At 34.3% G+C, this 18,242-nt stretch overlaps 1 protein-coding gene across 1 annotated transcript in view; it reads left to right on the top strand.

Moving 5' to 3' along the window:
- The window catches only part of Pgant1 (Polypeptide N-Acetylgalactosaminyltransferase 1), a 79,372-nt gene extending 76,455 nt beyond the window's left edge, over positions 1-2,917 (top strand). Inside the window, exon 12 of the mRNA XM_085942573.1 lies at positions 272-2,917. Coding sequence (XP_085798699.1) covers positions 272-465 — 194 coding nt within the window. The 3' untranslated portion in view covers positions 466-2,917. The remainder of the gene's footprint in view (positions 1-271) is intronic.
- Positions 2,918-18,242: the final 15,325 nt, after the last annotated feature.

Raw genomic sequence — 18,242 nt, 5'->3', positions numbered from 1 at the left:
TAACAGCATAAAGTCTGATTTCTATAAGCTGGCGTACACGTCATCACGGTTCTTTTATGAACCAGTGGTCCTAAATTCCCCCTGCTTCAGCATCTTAACATTATATTATGTCCGCCCTCCACGAACTCCATCGTCAATGCAACGCTAGCGACGCGAAGACATGTACGCCAGCTTATAGAAATCAGAGTCTACCTCCACCCTCCGCTACTGGTACACACGATGTTTACATACAAAAATTAGATTTCTAATTGGTCTTTTTTTGCGTTTTCAGAATTAGACGTAGACGATTTTGGGCGTTACCGGGATGAAAACGGTCTCTCACCAGAAGACGGGGTTCTGCCACTTCCGCCAGACCCCAAACAGTTTAACTCAAGTTTTGGAGTGCTGGCCAAACCTCGGATGGGCTTCCCGGGCCAGTTCCGGGTACCGGCTTATCGCGGCTTCGAGAATGACAGAGTTAGCTAGCGATTTTCACCATACTGTATTATTATGTCCACATTAAATAATATTTTTATTTAATGAATTCTCAATTCACAGAAATCTGCCGTGGACAAAGAGTTTGGACTATAGCTTGTAGGAAACATGTATTCAGGTTGCTAAGCTAGATGGCGTATGTAAAGGGATTTTTATGGCATCATCTATGTCATCTTCAACTCTCGTTAGCAAGGGTTATGTCATGACAAAATTGCAAGTTGCAACTGATTATTAATGATAAAATCAATAAAGCTAAATAAGTCATTCTCCTATACAGTTGGAAATTGTCACTTATGTCCTTTTACGCTTAGCATTTTCCATATGAACTTTTAGTATTATCACATTTGATAGTGATTCCAGCGCATCTCTTCTATTCACAAGACTGCTATCGGCGACTACATATTTATGTAATGGGGTATTATAATTTTTTAAACTGTCAAAACTGTCTATTTCGCTCTAAAAGTTAACACAGCCAAGAGAGGTGCTGTTTAAACATAGCACTTATTGTAACAATTATAATAGGTAACTAAATACATAAATATGATAAACTACCCTCGATAGCCGCCGATAGTTACCGATCGCAGCCTTGTGTATAGAATAGATGCCCAGAAGGACTTTAATAATGTTTAATTGATAACCATAGGAAAATTAATTATCCCTACGTTGCCGTATCGTGACGTATCACTAGCATTGTTTGTAAATAAAAAAGAAAAAGATTTTTAAGATTGTAGCATTGATACATATTTTTATCTCAGTGCAGCCATGGCAGCCATGCTATTAGGGATGGGTGTTTTGTTTCAACTTGAACCAAGTTATGCTATATATTATACTCTTGTCTTTTTTGCATGTCGTTAAAAATTCCAACTCATTTTTTCTTTCCGACAACTATGGGGTGGTTAAAAAAATGTGACTTAATTTAATTTAGACAGGGGGTAAAATATTTGTGACAAAATGTGAAAATTCCGTCAGGGGGAGGGGGGTTAATAATACCCAAAATCGTGTGATGTAATTTATACGACCCCTTATATTATTAACAGACATTTTTGGCCGTTCACCCACTTCATAAGGTCCTTGCTCTGGATCGCACAATATAACCCCACGATATGGGTTACTGCCAAAAGTTGGTAAGTCTCGAAATCATGTTAAGGGGTAATTGTAATTCAAAAGTTTGATATGCCCTTTAAAATTAGGCATAATGCTACTTTTGTTGTGTTTTATATATCGGATGGCCTAGAATTTTTTTTCTAGCATACGTATTCATAATTTAGACACATACTCCGTTGTTATCTCTAAATATCTAAATCTTAAATTAAATATCTTATCGACTTATACCCCGTTTACACGTGCATGGATATACTGTGCACAGTAAGAAAATGTATGGGGAAACATGTATTATCCTGCAGTTGGCAATATTGCGTGCACGAATCAAATGAGTTTGGAAGCTTCTGAATTGTGCTGCGCAGTAGAACGTGAAAAAAACGAACTACTCATTTTGAGGTTAACCGATTTTCAATACGACCTGTCAAATAGTAATCATAATAGTATAAAATGACAACATCGCGAGTCGCTTACTCTTGAAGAATGAGATTGGAGAGACAGTCAGCACTTTTACGTATAAACAGTTATTGTCACGATAGTTTAAAATAAGCACCATTGCCGGACAGTATTTCATTGCACGTGTACAGGTGCTATTACCAACTTTTGTCAGCAACCCCACCAGATAGGGCATCCACGGCTTTAAAGACAACCAAACAGGCACTATTACACCATGGGCCATTAATGTCAAATAAAAATTATTATTGGTCATTTACTTAATACAATGAGCTTATTTAAATTATGTATTATGAATAAATATTTTATAAACATAGTGCCTTAAATGATTTTTAGAAATTTTTATATTGGATGTAGCTTTAAAAGAAGTAAGCTAAATAGATAGTGTAATAAATAAAATTTATTGTATTCAATTTAGAAGTATTATAACATTTCGGCATTTAAAAGTACATGTATGTACTATCCTAGTTATGGTTATATTTATGGCTTTAGTGCCATTGTGCAGACTGCATACGTATTTAAGAGAAGGAAAACCATGAAAACTGATGCACTAATACCTTGCTTTATGGCAGAGATACGTTTCTGAAAAGTTGGCCGAATAACGAATCATTTATTTCATAATATTTTGACCCGCATCATCATTTATGGCACTACAACCCTTGGCAGGTCTTGGCCTCTTTCAAAAACTACTTAAATCTCCTGTGATGCAGTCCAACCATCTTAATTTCGGCCCTCCAGGTCTTTTCTTGCTCTCGGGGGTTGCGTACATGATCGATCCAATCCAGTTTCTGCATTTTCATGTGCCACTTTTCGCCCCTATAAAGGTGTACAGCTCCGCATTTACTTTGACCTCCAAATGCCACTTTCTTGAACAGCCCCAAAGATTCTACTCAAAAATATCCATATATCTCTCATCCTGTTTACTGAGTGCCCAGCACTCTGATATATATGTTAATACTGTGCGCAGTAGAGTTTTATATAAGGTTGTTTTGGTTTTTCTTGAGAGAGCCGAAAACCAAAATAGCATCTATTTGTGAGGGTGATTCAGTGATTTTGACCCGATGTCGAAGATATATTGAAGAGTGTTTATTTTAGCCATACATTAAAATTGTTCCATATTTAAAAAAGACCATTATAAAGAAATGCTGCCTTAAACGGCAAAATTGAATAAGGTAAAAGTGTATTTGTTTTATGAAAACGTTCCTTGATTAACATGTTATTAGATGTGTTGCTCGATCTACAGTTGAAATTGTTGGCATTCTGACAATATATCTTATTGCATTTATATAACTTGCCATATGACACATTTTTCAACACATAATATACATTATTAGACAATAATTATCTTGTATTAACCATTCTTTGGCTGCTATGATGTTTTACAAAATCCCAGCGAGAAATGCTACCATTTATAATAATTAATCTTGATAAAAAAATGGTATTATTTTTAAACACTCTACCTTTCTTATTCATTGTTGGACGTTGGATTATTATTTTAACACCGAGGGTGCGGGAGACTAATAACAACTACTCGCGTTATGTTGAATTAAATAAAGTATTGCCCAAAAACTTAACAATTGAAGGTAGATTAATCTACATTCCCTGTTCACATACTGCTTTATAATTTGTGACACATGCATATTTAACATACATAATTTTGAAAAACACTTCTGAGAAAATATATTATAACCAATAGAAAAAATCTTTTTGAAAAAAGTAAGCCACCCGGCTGGAGTCGAACCAGCATCTCTTGGGTTTACGCCCCGTCCGCGCATTATCCTCTATGTTACGAGGCGACATACTAATTGTGACAAATTTTAACTATTGGCCTTTTAATACCTACTCATCAGCGCTCTTCTAAATCAAGTTTATTTGGCAATCGGTTTTTGTTTTTTAAATCAAAGTAGGTACCTACTTCAATTACTATATTTTCTTTGCATTTTTCTCTTCTTCAACAGTTTCTTCGAAGATCATAGTTTTGTCAGCCGAACCAGATTAAGTTGAAAATAAATTCCTGGGAGCATATTATTTCCGACCGTTATATTGATTAGATAATTGAAAATGACTTCAGATTATTTACACTTGATTACGTTATTTCTCTATGTTTTGATTGTATTATTTTCAGATTACACCAGTAATCCATTAAATGCACTTAATTAATTGTATCATTTTAACATGTATGTACATACATGAATTTCCTCTTTTATAAATAAAATATTCTAACTCGCAAAAGAACGGTTATTGAATGTGCGAAGCAAACGTAATAAGAACCGATGTGATAATAGTGCAGTAGTTCCCAAAATAATTCACCATTCTAAGCATTATGACATCAACAATGATCCTGGTTAGCATTTCTCGCTCATATTATAAACAATGATATATCGTTGTTTAGTATTCAAAGGGTTAGAGAATTAAGATAATATGTATATTGACTGTTATTAAAATATCATTTTGATTGAATTTTTGTAATAAGCCTGCCTGTAAAATGTGATCAAATATGCTTAATGTTGCCGATACACCAGCAGGCCGATTTTTGAACGAAGCACTACGAAAACCGCTGCGCGGCTACTTTGATTGGAGTAGGTGAAATTTTTAGTTTTATATGAAATATTGTGCGTATACAGCTTCGAATGGTATTGAGTCATGAATACAAATGAACCATAGGTGCGAGTGAGTAAGCATTCGGCACGCTTATAACTCCGCTCTATGCGTTAGAGAAAGATAGAATTTAGAATAAGATAGAATGTCAACACGGAATTTTTGTGTCGATTTCATGGAAATTTAATAATATTTATATAATATATATATAATATATATATAATATATAATATAAAATATAATATTTTTATCCATTTTGGTGATGACTTCATATTTAATCAGTACTTACCCGTTAACGTTGCATTATTAAATGATTCATTGTTAAATTATGTAGCTAATTAATCCTTAGAAACTAGTTACGTCTCCAATATTACAATGTAATTAATGTGAACGGAATTTCCGATGTATTTTACAACCAAACATGAATGATTCTGTATTAAAAAATCACAATAAATGCTTAAGAGCGTACATAAGTGAAACGGCAATTAATTTTCAACACTATGTGGGACGTAATTTCGGCCGCATTGCCATTCGAAGAGTAATAGTCGACTTGTGAGCACGTCAATTTGTGTTGTGATGGCGTCAGAGGAATATATTCTTAAATCGTGACTAAAAACGTTCCGCATGTACTTGAAAAACAAAACATGTCAATGAATATACTATTATTATTAGTAATATAACAATAAATATAACATTAAATGGACGCATGTTGGATTTTTATGACAAATTATATTTCGTTCGGCTCGCGTCATTTGCACAATCCGCGCCTCGCCTAGTCACGATCTTTTTAGAACATACCTCAGCTGAGGTATAGCCTTAAATGAGAATTTAAACACAAAATAATACTTTCAACGGCAATAGTTATGTAAAAGACATGTAATAGATAAACAGCCTTCCTATATTACGTTCTGACATTAAACATATGACGTTTACCATATGTCAAACCGACGATTGCGAGTGTTTCTACCGTCAAAGCATATGTAGTTCAATCTCATCTGCACTCATAAGTGCCGGTTGAGAAAATATAAAATTTCGCGTACTTTTATCGAAGTAGGTTTGCGAAACGGGTCCGTAGTGCTTCGTTCAAAAATTGCCTTCCAGGCACGTAAAGTTGTACTTTGAACTAATAAGTGAGTCTTACACCATAGACAAGGGGGACCAATGTCTTGCTTCAATTTATACTACCTGTTATATCCTTAAGCGAAGCAAGACTTCAGTTGCATTGATCTATGTGTAGTTTTTATCATAAAGCAAGTTCAGTGTCCTATAGACGTTCTTATAATGAGATTGTTACATATAAATAATAAAAGAATATATTTTTCCATGTACTTATGTTTTATAAAACTGATTCTGTTTCATGTTGTATCAGTCCTAAGTCAAACTGACGTCTAATCATGATGCGCATTTATATTCTATGTTACATGTTTACCAACACGATAATAGTATTTATAGATTTATTTTATACGTCCTTAACTTGTCAGATAATAGTGGCATGCGTACCCTTGTAAATTTTACATGTTTAGAGCTTAGTGGTCAGGCATATGGGTGTGAATTCCAGGTGGCGCTGGTTTGAATCCTGCTGGGTGTTTTATTAATTAAGTTGTAGTAATAAGGTTCACTTAACGGTGACACCTATTATTGCTTATAATCAATGGTGAAATGAACTTCATACTATTCTGTTCACTGCATGATATGTATAATTCCTGACAAACCAAGTATGTATTTATTCACTTGGATTTGTGCCACTATTATTATTAATGTGTATTGTATATGCTTTGTTAATTGGATTTAGTCATAGAATAATAAAAGCTGTTATTCTATGGATTAAGTTGGTATTAAATTTGGTGAATTGATACCAATCGAATTTATCTGTCTTATCAGTTGAAGCCTTGCCACCATTAGTAATTAAATTTACTAACAAATTTTAATTCAAATTAATAATAAATGAAGACACTTACCAATGCATATAAGACAATAAAAAATGGTAAATTTAAATGTGGTAGTGTTGCCGGAAATAAAAGTTAATTTGCTTCAAGCATAGAGAAGTTTATGAATATCGTTACTACATTTACAACTCAAAACTGTAATGTAGACCAGCGGTCGACAACCCAAATGCATTGGCGTGCCACAAAACAGTTAATTCAAAGTACTGGACACTCGGAGTGCCACTGAAATAAAACTAGTAAATCTATTGTAAGACAATTTTATCTGACTCTAATAATACACGCTACATAACAATATCATAAAAATTACAATATTTAAATAATAAGATGCACCAGTTGCAAGTGACTGGCAGTGACTGCAGCAACGCTCGGCTGGAACGAGTTGAGAAATTTTGCTATATTCCCATTTCTTTCTTTCTCGTTCCCATCTCACTCACGCCGCGATCCGAGCGACTCAATTAGTGTCCGCAATCATCGGCTCGTGAACGGCGACCACTGTATCATCACATAATATTGCGGTACAGTTTTTAAAGTAGCGAAAAATTTTAATAGATCGTCATTTTCGAGGCGTGTCACCTAGTGGCACCGGTGGCATAGGTTGCCAGGCGCTGAAACGAGACCATTAACGGTGGCGAGGCTTCAATTATTTAAAAAAATATATAATGTATATTTTGTGTCCAGTCAGATTATTTTGTAATTTATTATGTAATAATTGATAAGAGACCATAGGTAGCTGTAGCAAAGGGTGGAGGTAGGCTTTTAAGATCTAACATAAATAGTCCACACTAAACTTTGTCAGTCATATGCATTTGTTTTCTTTAAAATTCAATTAAACCCTGCGTAAACCAAGCCAAGTAAGTATGTATCTATATTCGGTTCTTAACAGTCTAACTCCACTCGTCGCTACTGATAGGTAGGTACTTAAAAATGATGGAAATAATATTATTACAGTAAAACCTTGTTAATTCGAAATTGTGAAAAAGTGACGAAATTTCTAAAATATTTTTAAAATATATAATTTTTTTTTAAATGAACAATGATTGAACAAGAAAGAAAAACTGATAATTTAATTCAATTATAGTTGCATCAAGTTAGTGTTAAAAGTTAAAAATTTCGAAAGACATCAAAATTCGAATTATTGGTGATTGGATTAACAAAGTTTCACTGTGAGTATGGTATTATTTAATTAATAGACAATTTTTCATATATTATAATATATGATATGAATTTTAATAATATTTTCATTCGACCTTATGATGAAAGCATATTATTTAAATAAATTCGTAAATAAATAATAATATAAGTAAACGACATTCGTGTCGTTTTAACAAAATGTCATTTGTTCATCGCGTGTGTGCTATCTCTGCTCCTGTATGGCTGCAAAACATGGCATCTTACCAAACTTCAAAGGTCTAGACTTTTGAGTTTTGAGAATCGATGTCTTCGGCTCTCACATCTAATCTCGCCTCGTCTGCCGCACAGCCATAAATGAAACCTTCCAAAAACGTCGATTCGGTGTTGCATATGAAGACTGCACACATCTACCTAGCGACAGTCGCACATAATCTTCGAAACTTATAGATATTTGGATGCGGCGATGGGCAAGCTAATATAAGAATGACCAATTCGTAGGTGTGCAATTTTTAGATATTTTTTTCAAATTAAGAAGTCGCATTCGACCAATCTGCGGAGCTCCATTTGGCAATGTGTGTTTTGTGAGTAACGATGATGTCACATCAACATATTCGACACATTGCAGACGAAACGAGTTTTGATGTGAGAGCCGGCTTAGGGTTACATTGGTATGACCGCGTTTCAAACACTCGAGTTTGTGAGCGGACACGGCAGTCTCGGTGATTGTAGTCTTGCAAAGTCTCACATGGTGGGAGGTGTGATAGATTTTGATGGACCGAGGAAAGTGGCGTGACCTTTTGCTTGCACTGTAGTGTGACAGATAAAGAAGAAAGATGTATACTATATTATATATGTATACTATATTATATATGTATACTATATTATATATGTATACTATATTATATGTATACTATATTATATTGTACACCCAATAGATTGACAATTGCTTCATATATCTATGTTTAAATCCGTCCTTTAATGTTAGTTTATACTGAAATTTTACTATTTATAATAATAAGGAAAAGAAATTATAAAATAATATATACAGTCACACTTGGTTATTACGAGGAAGATGGGACGAACTGAATTTGCTCGTTATAAGCATTACTCGTTATATCGTTATATAAAATTTTTCACGCCACGTTCTATTCAAGCATAGAACATAAAAAAATCTGAAAATCATCTTAAAAATCCCCGAAACAAGCATGGTATTCATAAACTACAAAAGAAGTTGTTTATTGTAATGAAGTGCTGAGCCGCCGGCGCTGGTAGGTACCTACTGACTTCACAAAGCTTGGATTTTTTACATGCAATTACAACCATATGCGTGGATACTATTTCAATGTTGTCGGCGAAAACACCAATTAGATACTTAGACATTTAACTAGTGTCATAAACGTAATCTGATCCCGGCAGCATCGGTGTGATTTTATTGCTTAGGGTCGAAAATGTTGTTTTTAAACAATCGACACATTAACAGTTTTGCTCGGTATACCCAGGAAGTAGCTTGTTATAAAAGTGAATAAACGTATGGAGAAAATCAAAAACAAAAATGTCAACGTATGTTTCCTCATTACATCTGAGATCTCTCTATTTCCGTGATCGTAATAACCGAGTTCGACTGTATATTTTCAAAATTTCTCGTGTCTGAATCTTACTTATAACTATTGCCCAAGAGGTTGTGACCTTTTCTAAAATAGTATTTAGTCTAAATTTAACGAATATTGGCAGGTATTTTAATGCTTATTTTATATGGGTTTGGGTCAAAATCCCTAAAGCCGAAATCTCGAAGGTTGAAATCTCGAATGGACGAAATCCCGAAAGCCGGAATCCAGAAAATGATGCATCCACTTTAAATAGACCTATAATGCACTTGATTACAATGTCATACCGGGGAGAGAACTTTAGTACATAATACTATTGAAAATAATAATATTTATTCACAGTTTTCTTAAAAAAATAGTTGATACTCACTCTAAATTAATGAAATATTATTTATTTCATTTCTAATTAGTTAAGAAATCTCTCTTGTTGTTCCTATATTATGTTGCTTTTGTATCCAAATATCTACATATAGTTGTAATGTAAAATTTGTAAATTACAATCTGTATAACTAACTATATAAGCCGCATGGCGCATATTACTTATATATAAATTACAAAAAAGAGTGATCTTACTTAAGGCCTTGTCCACATGGCGCGTGTCTCGTCGCGAGTGAATGTGGACACCTCAATGATGTCACCTGTACCTCGACCACGCGCGACAGTAGGCACGGCACGAGTGCTTGTGGACGGCTCAATGAGGTCACGTACACCTGGAATGCGCGGTAATCAAAACGCGCCATGTCGACAACGCCTAACTCGGTGATCACCGCCGTCAGTAATGACGCGAAGAATTGGAAGAGATAGTTAGCTAAGTAACCTACGAAATTTAACACTAATTGAATGCATTTTTTACATTTAAAAGAGATACGAAAAAACATATTTTTCGGGATTTTGGCTATTTTGGATTTCGTTTGGCACCCGTTTTATATACCTAATAGGGAGAACTGTATATTGAAAATTATAACTAGAGTTATATATTATATTACATAGATGTACTTACCAGATATGTTTGTATAAGTCAATGATTGTATGAATAATTATTGATACCTTGTTGACCACCATTAGAGCCATTCCACACCGGGCGACTGGTCTCTTCGGGCGACTTGCCGGCGACCAGAGAGGCAGCCAATAATAATAATAATAATGAATGTATACGCAAGTATGCAAAAAATACGTTCTCTCCGTGGCGTGGCTGCCGGCGACTGGTCGCCTAGTGTGGCAGCGCTCAATACATAGCTATGTGTTTTCATACATCGCTACCGATCGCCCGACCAGAGAGACCGGGAGACCAGACCGAGCGCACGAACGAGATTTTACTGATCGCCCGACTTTATTGCTTGCGCGACTACTGGGCGACCAGGTGTGGCATGGTCCATATAACTGCATACATCGGTCTGGTCTCGAGACCAGAGTAGCCCGGTGTGGCTCGGCTCTTACGTATAAAAGAAACTGTAATAAACATGTACCAGCCTTTTTGATTATAATTAACGGAATTGGCAGTATAAGGAAAATGTATTGGCATTTATTGTGCATACTATCTATATTAATAATAATATATAGGTACATTATTTCTATTTCATTTGTGGCGTAGTTTCTGAAAAGGTATAAAACCCTTTTCAAGTCATCATTTTAACATTTTTATCCTGTTTTCCTTGTATGTCCATGAATAATATAATATATTTTATATTACGCTTTGTATGATAAAATAAATGACCATAGTGTGAACTGAATAAAACAACCTTTTTAAAAAATACTGAATAAACTTTTTTTTATTTTTACTATTCTAAGAATATAATATAGCGTCGTGGGTCCCAGATTCGAATCCTGGGTCTGGCAAGTACACATATTGTGTTTCAACTTGTGTATGAGTCAGAGTATGGACCTAATAGGTTGAGCAAGTGGCTGACATCCATTTCTCGTAAAAACAAAATCTGTTAATATAAAACCTCCACTCTGTGGAGGCCCATATGATCCTATCAGGATCGAGATGGTCGAAAAATTTTTTTTTATATAATCAATGACATTTGACACTTTGGTTAGTTTAATTAGTTGCAAAAAACACCACTGGAGCGCGACCATCTATTTTGACCGATGCATGAGCATTTGACACATTTGGTTTAGTTGCAAAAAACACCACCGTAGCGCTACTATCTAATTTGCCCAATGCATGAACTAGGCAGATAAATTACTGCCGAATTCACGCACTCGGCAGATATTTTGTCTAATTCATGAATAAGGCAACGGGCTTGCATTTTTCATGATGTAGGCGAAATTTTGCCCATTTCATGTAATAGTCAATTTCGCTCATTCGGCGTAACATATACATAACAGTAGCGAAGAGTGGAGATAGGCTGTTAAGATCCACCATAAATAGTGCACATTAAACTTTGTTAGTCATATGTATTAAACTAAGACTACAATTTACAGATGGTATTGGTTAGTTTTCAAAAATCAAAGGGGAGTCGGGGGACTAAGGCGGCCAGGGGCGGAGCAAAAGTCAGTATTCTTCTTTATCGGAACTCCATGGCTGAGGAACGTGGCTCGAATGATTTCGCTGTTTGTTGGAAACGTATTGAGTAAGAGATATGCCTACACAATATTCTCCTATATAAGTATTTACTACTTTGAAGTTTGTTTTGTTAAGTTCATAGATTTTCATAAATATTTTTTTATTACAGATAACATATAATATTAATTTCTTTTATGGTATCCAATTCTTCCTGGAAACATATTGTATTATATTACATAAAATAAAACTACAGTACCTATATTATAATATTATGTACTTAGTACTTTTCCAAATAATTCAATAATCATCGGGGGCGGTTTCGATGATATAGAGCTACTCAATCAGCGCCATCTCAAGATGAAATGCCTAAGCCTTAGCTTTGAGTCAGCTTTGGTTAAGCGCAAAACGTATTACAACTACAAAGTAGATAGAAGCATATTAAACTGTCTTGTCTACTTTCTCTATCAAATCGTAACGTACGTCTATTCCTTTGCGTCCAGTGCAATAGTCCCAGCGCCCAGTTGTCCCGCCGGCCAGTCAGCGGTGCCAAATCGTCCCATTCCCATTGTGTATGTATAATATAATTAAAAAAGAAACGTGTTTTTGAGAAGCATTGTATTTATTTTTAAAATCTTGGTTTACAGTGCAGGAATACGGTCCCTTCTATATTGAAGTGTACCATATATCCATATCCTATAAAATCAATCAAATAAAAAATATAACACCCAATTAAACCAGTAAAAAAATCCATAATTGTTGGATGGTGGATGACAGACAGGTGACGTTTGACATTTATATCCATAGATAGACAATAGAATAGGTAACATTTATAGACCTTCCACTGGGTTAGACCCCTACCCCGGTGCAACACACAAATAATTTTTGATAATATTATTTTTACTGTTTTAATTTTTTTATAGTCGTGTTAAAGCAAAACAATATATTGTGTAATAATAAAAAAAAAAATCCATTATTTGACAAACAGTGAAAAAAGAGAAACGGGTTTACGACAGACGATGATATGTTAGATTTAGAAATTCTAACAAGATAGATTTTCACAAATGTCCATGTGATAGCAACAGAATCGGAAGTAAAAATCTTCGTCGTCCAGGGTGTCTCTTTTGGCGAGCTTCTTTACTTTTCGGATAGTGGTCACATTGACGTTTGCTGGCAGTCTATTTGCAGGGATTTGAGGAAGCGGCTTAGGACCTCGTCCAGCAGTATCCCTACGTTCTCTACTTGTTCTGACGCAGCTCTCCTGGACAAGAGATCTTATGTAGTCAGTTGAACACTTGGCCATGTCCACTTTCTGCGCTTGGGCCATCGCTGCGACAACAGTGCACACCATGAAAATAAAGACAAACTTCATTTTGTCGCTAATTGTACCACAAATTATTATATTATAATATGACAAAGTGTTCACAATGCCAATTTGACTAGTAATGAACGTACATTGATTAGCTCTCTGTCCATTTTATACTTATATTATAGCAACAAACTTGCAGATCATATTTGCAACTACTTTTTTTATAAAGGTGACACATAAGTCAGTCTCTCATTATGAAAACTTTATTAACTTTGCTTTTAATTATTTTCAATGTAGGCTTATGCTAGATAGAGACAGACTAGATATTTATTACTAACTTACCTGTGCTATTTTTGTAAAAATAATTACCATTTATCAATTATTTGAAACTCCTTATTTTACGGTTAAAATACAACTTGACTTGCCCTGATATGAATGGATGAATATTCCAACTATTTCGTACATTTGGAGGTTGGGTATTTTCTAGGTAGGTACTTATTAATAGTAATGAACTGAAATTATAATATAATATTATGTACTTGACTACCACATTAATAATTTAAGTCTACTATAATTCTAAAATTACAACAATAACATATAGAATGAAGAATTTAAATTCCAATTCAAAGATGTCCACTAAAAGTTATAGATGCAAATTGCAGATATCTATACTTTATCCTCGAGCCTCCTTTATTATCGACGCTGCCTAAATGGAAATGAGTGGGGTACATTGCTCGCCGAACGGACGCCCGCTGGACAAATGCCGTCATCCAATGGTACCCAAGGGGCACGAAACGGCCACAGGGTCGCCTTAAAAGCCGCTGGATTGACCCCGGCTGATGATGATGGCATAGGCTATATACCAAAAGTTTTCATTAAATTTCCTTCAACATATTTATTGGAATATGCGTTCAGCATGGTAACAAAAGCTGTTGATGAAAAAATAAGAAGCCGACTGCAAATAACCAGTCGCGAAGATTTAGGATTGCTGCTGACTTAAATAGAGCAGCAACAGCAATTATTTATTTTGGTTGATTTTAATAAATGATTTGAAATTAAAAATTTTGAATCATTTTCTTCGCGGAATCTCCTTTAAGATATCTTTCATTACTTAACATAGTATATGTAAAAGTAGCGAAGGGTAGTGGTAGGCTGTTTAGATGTGTCTTAAATTAATAATGCACATTACACCTTGTTAGTCATACGTATCTGTTTTGATTGAACTAAGACTACAATAATTTGCAGATGGTATTGGTTAGTTTTTAAAAATCAATTAAACACTACTTAACCAAATCATAATAGTTTTGGTTTATTTTGGGCGAGACGACAAAATTATGTACAGATTTTCATTCATACTTATTTGTTTTCATTGGATATGAATACATATTACACGTCATATTGTTAGTTAATTTGTATTGATCCAAAACCCTGCCTAAACCAAACAGTAATAGATAAAAAATATTATACTATCTATAAAATATTCAAAGTTATGTATGACTGAATAGTTCTATTTTAGATATTTTTTCATGACTATTATGGATTGGTTTCGCAGGGTATAATTATTGAATTTAAAAACTGACATCTGTAAATTGCAGTCTTATTTCAATGAAAAAAAAAGTATGAGTGACAAAATTTAGGATGCTCCATTTATGGTGGATTTTAACAGCCTACCTTCGCCACTGATATGTACTAGTAGTTCATAATTATATCATCTATCATGGCATATTTAAGTTTTGTCCGCCTAAAGTGGATAGATTTCCTGGGGTGAGGAAAATGTGTCTGTCATAAAATTATTAAAGTAATTTTTAATAAAGTAATTTTTGAACGACCCCTTATTTAAATAAATATGACTATGCATAGAGATATGTAGCTTAGTGTTTCCGCGTAATTGTAATCATTTTTATACAGCGTGGCTGAGTCTCCGAAACTAAGATGCTCGTAAGCGGAATAGATCGATTAGAAAATAATATATTTCCGTAAAGCAAGTTGCAGAGATCGCTTTGCATGAATATTTTAATTTAATTGTTATACGATGCACGCAGGGATATTCAAACGCAAACACAGTATTGCCATGTACTTTTTAAAATTGATATTTAGATTCTGTGGTATCGGTACATTCCTTTCGACACTCTTGTTTCGATTTATTACAGGTGTCGAAACAATACAGGTTTTTACTTCCAGACCCTACAACTAACGTCATGGCCCCCACATCCTGAAGCGGGCCCCCCGACCAAGATCTATGGCGGTCCCCCTACCTATCGCTAAGGTATAGGGCAGTGTGATTTTCTACAGTAGTATTCCCCAAGTGGTTTCCACGGCACCCCAGAGTTAAGAGTACTTCGTATATTTTTAGAGATTTTTAAATAAATTCAGTTGATTTATTGAGTTGTCGGCACTCTGCATAATAATATGATGAAACAGGTCGCGACCTCCTTTTGTGGTACCTAACCAAGTAACATACAGCCCCTCGCCATACTGGATAAAAAGCCATTTTGTAAGGCAGGAAACACACTTAAATTAAGTGATTATAAAATAAAAATCTACATGTGAATTATCATTTAATTATATCAATAATTATCATATTACATCAAATTACATTACACAACCACATATTTTTAAATGTTAATTCTTTCATTTAGGAAAATAGCCTCGCAGGCGACTTATTTACTATTAGAGTCCCACGCCGGGCCCCCAGGCCAGAGCCCTGTTAGCCCCCCCTTTGTGGGGGCCATGACTAACGTGGATGTGCACCTCGTCGATAAGCATACAATCGCGAGTTGTAATGATGACAAGGATAAATGGCCAATTAATTGGACTTGGTGCATCATACAATACATCCATACTTGATATAGGGTTGGCGGTCTTGAAAAAAAGTTTATTCTTTAAATCAAAGATGTTGAAGAAAGCTTTCCACAGAAATGGAGCCTAAATGCATGAAAATGTATAAATGAGGAACAAAATCAATGTTTTTGTTGTCGTGTCCGGAAACTTGTACGTATGCAGTTCGCCGTGCCACACTTTACTGTGAAATGTTGTATCGGAAATATATGGCTGTATATTAAAGACCGTCCAACCTCTTTGGGTAGTATAGTACTGACATAAAATTCATGTCTTACCAAAGTAGGTCTTAAATCTTGTGAATTATTCGTTGAATAAAAAAAAATAGTTAATTAAAAACTATTAGCAAGTTCACGTAAGTTACAACACAACAAATCTAGTTAGTAATCAAAGTAAGACCTACTTTGATTTAAAGTACAAAAGCCGATACCCAATGTAGCTCAATTTTGAAAATCGCTTCAGAGGGTATTATAAGAGCCATTAATTGAAATTTACCACAATTGAGTACGGCGCCTTTAGCATTGTGTTCAATGTGCACGGGCGTGAAATCTAAGTAGATGCAGATTCGATCCTACGGGGTCATATTTTTTTCATAAAGATTTTTTCTTTTGGTTATTATAATACATTTTCAGTATTTTCAGAATTAGGTATGTATCATCATATTTAAGTATTTTTGTTGATATTTTACTTTCATTTAAAAAGTTTCGTCTTAATACAAGAAAGAGGTTTTAATGTTTTACGTATAATATAACCACTGCAACGAATTAACTATAGCATTCATTGTTTAGCGTGAAATATGCTTATCAATATTATGGAGGAATAATTGCAATAAATTTATAAACTGAGAAAAATTTGATTATCTCGCGCTAATTGCTTTGCTAATCAGAAAAAGGTAGCGTAACTGAGCCAAATTTACATGCAATGGACCAAATTCATTAAATTATATTGTATTTATTTTCATGGTTTATTATACCATGAGAATTATATTATATTTAATGCGAAAGTTATTTTAAACAAAGCTTTGAGGGTCGGTATAGCCGCACGTTACAGCGAATTGACGTATTTTTCATGTAAATCTTTTAAATAGGTACTGTTGAAATATTGTTATTTCTTTAAAATTCTTCTTCTTTACTGAATCATATCCTTGGCCAATCCTCTCCAGTTTTGAGGCCTACCCGTTCAGCTCCAGTATTCCGCCAACAATGTCACTCTACATCACTCGTGGTCTCCCTCTAGGTCGCTTCCGCTGGATTATCCACCAGGTCTGGATCTTCGGTATGCTGTCATCAGGCATTCTGGCGATGAGATAGAAGCGCGTTTCTCCAACGCAATATTATCACGCAACCGATCCGTCTGAAAATTTAAAAGGGGGTCTCTGAAAACTTTAAACCTGCTACTCAGTTATTAAATTATATTGCTTTTACTGTGTTAACTGTCAATAATTCATGTTGGAGATGCATTGTATTATTGATTTAATTTAATAAATTTTTCCACCTTTAATAAATAAATCTGGACCGGTTTCGTCCACCTCAGAGGGATATTTTCAACTGAATAATCTTTACAAAACAGGCATCTATAAAATCAAATTCAAAAGGCGACACAAATAATCTACCAATGCATTGAATTATCAGTACAATTAAATTAACATTAAGGGGGGACATGCTCAGCGTAGGTCATCATGGAGCTTTTATTGCATTTTCAAAGCATGATTCTGGACATTCCTTAAACGTTGTAGATAATCTCTTTACATAATTTTTTTTGAAGCCTTATTATCCTTTATATTTATTTTAAACATTTGATGACTGCATAAAGTATTTTTATTACATAAAATAGTATTTTTTTAAACCTCTTGCTATAATATAATTATAGTTTGTCAATTTATGGCTACGGCCGTATGTTGTAGCTTAACCACTGGGAAATGCCAAAAGAAATGGCGTATTTCAAAAAAACACCACCTTATTTTTAGGTTAATAATTATTATAAAGCAATCATTATTCGTAGGATGTTTATCACACTTGAATGGTCAAAGACATAGCTTATAACTAGTATCTTTAGATATATCTTCAAATGTGTTATTCTTGCCCATTTTTTGAATAATAAAATGCCTAATTCTTGTCAAATTTGGGATCACAGAGATTATCAATATAATTTTTTATCGTGAATATTTTACAAAAATTATCTCGTAATAAATTATACTAATGGTTTTATAAATGCGTTTAAAAATTAATAAATGTAAAAAATCTTAACACTGCTGCACATGCATGTACTGAAATATGACCATATTC

Source organism: Rhyacophila brunnea, unplaced genomic scaffold (assembly GCF_057557595.1).
Source record: "Rhyacophila brunnea isolate RB1 unplaced genomic scaffold, BYU_Rbru_1.0 scaffold_15, whole genome shotgun sequence".
In the NCBI taxonomy this organism is placed as follows: Eukaryota; Metazoa; Arthropoda; class Insecta; order Trichoptera; family Rhyacophilidae; genus Rhyacophila; species Rhyacophila brunnea.
This window is presented reverse-complemented; position numbering and strand designations above follow the sequence as displayed.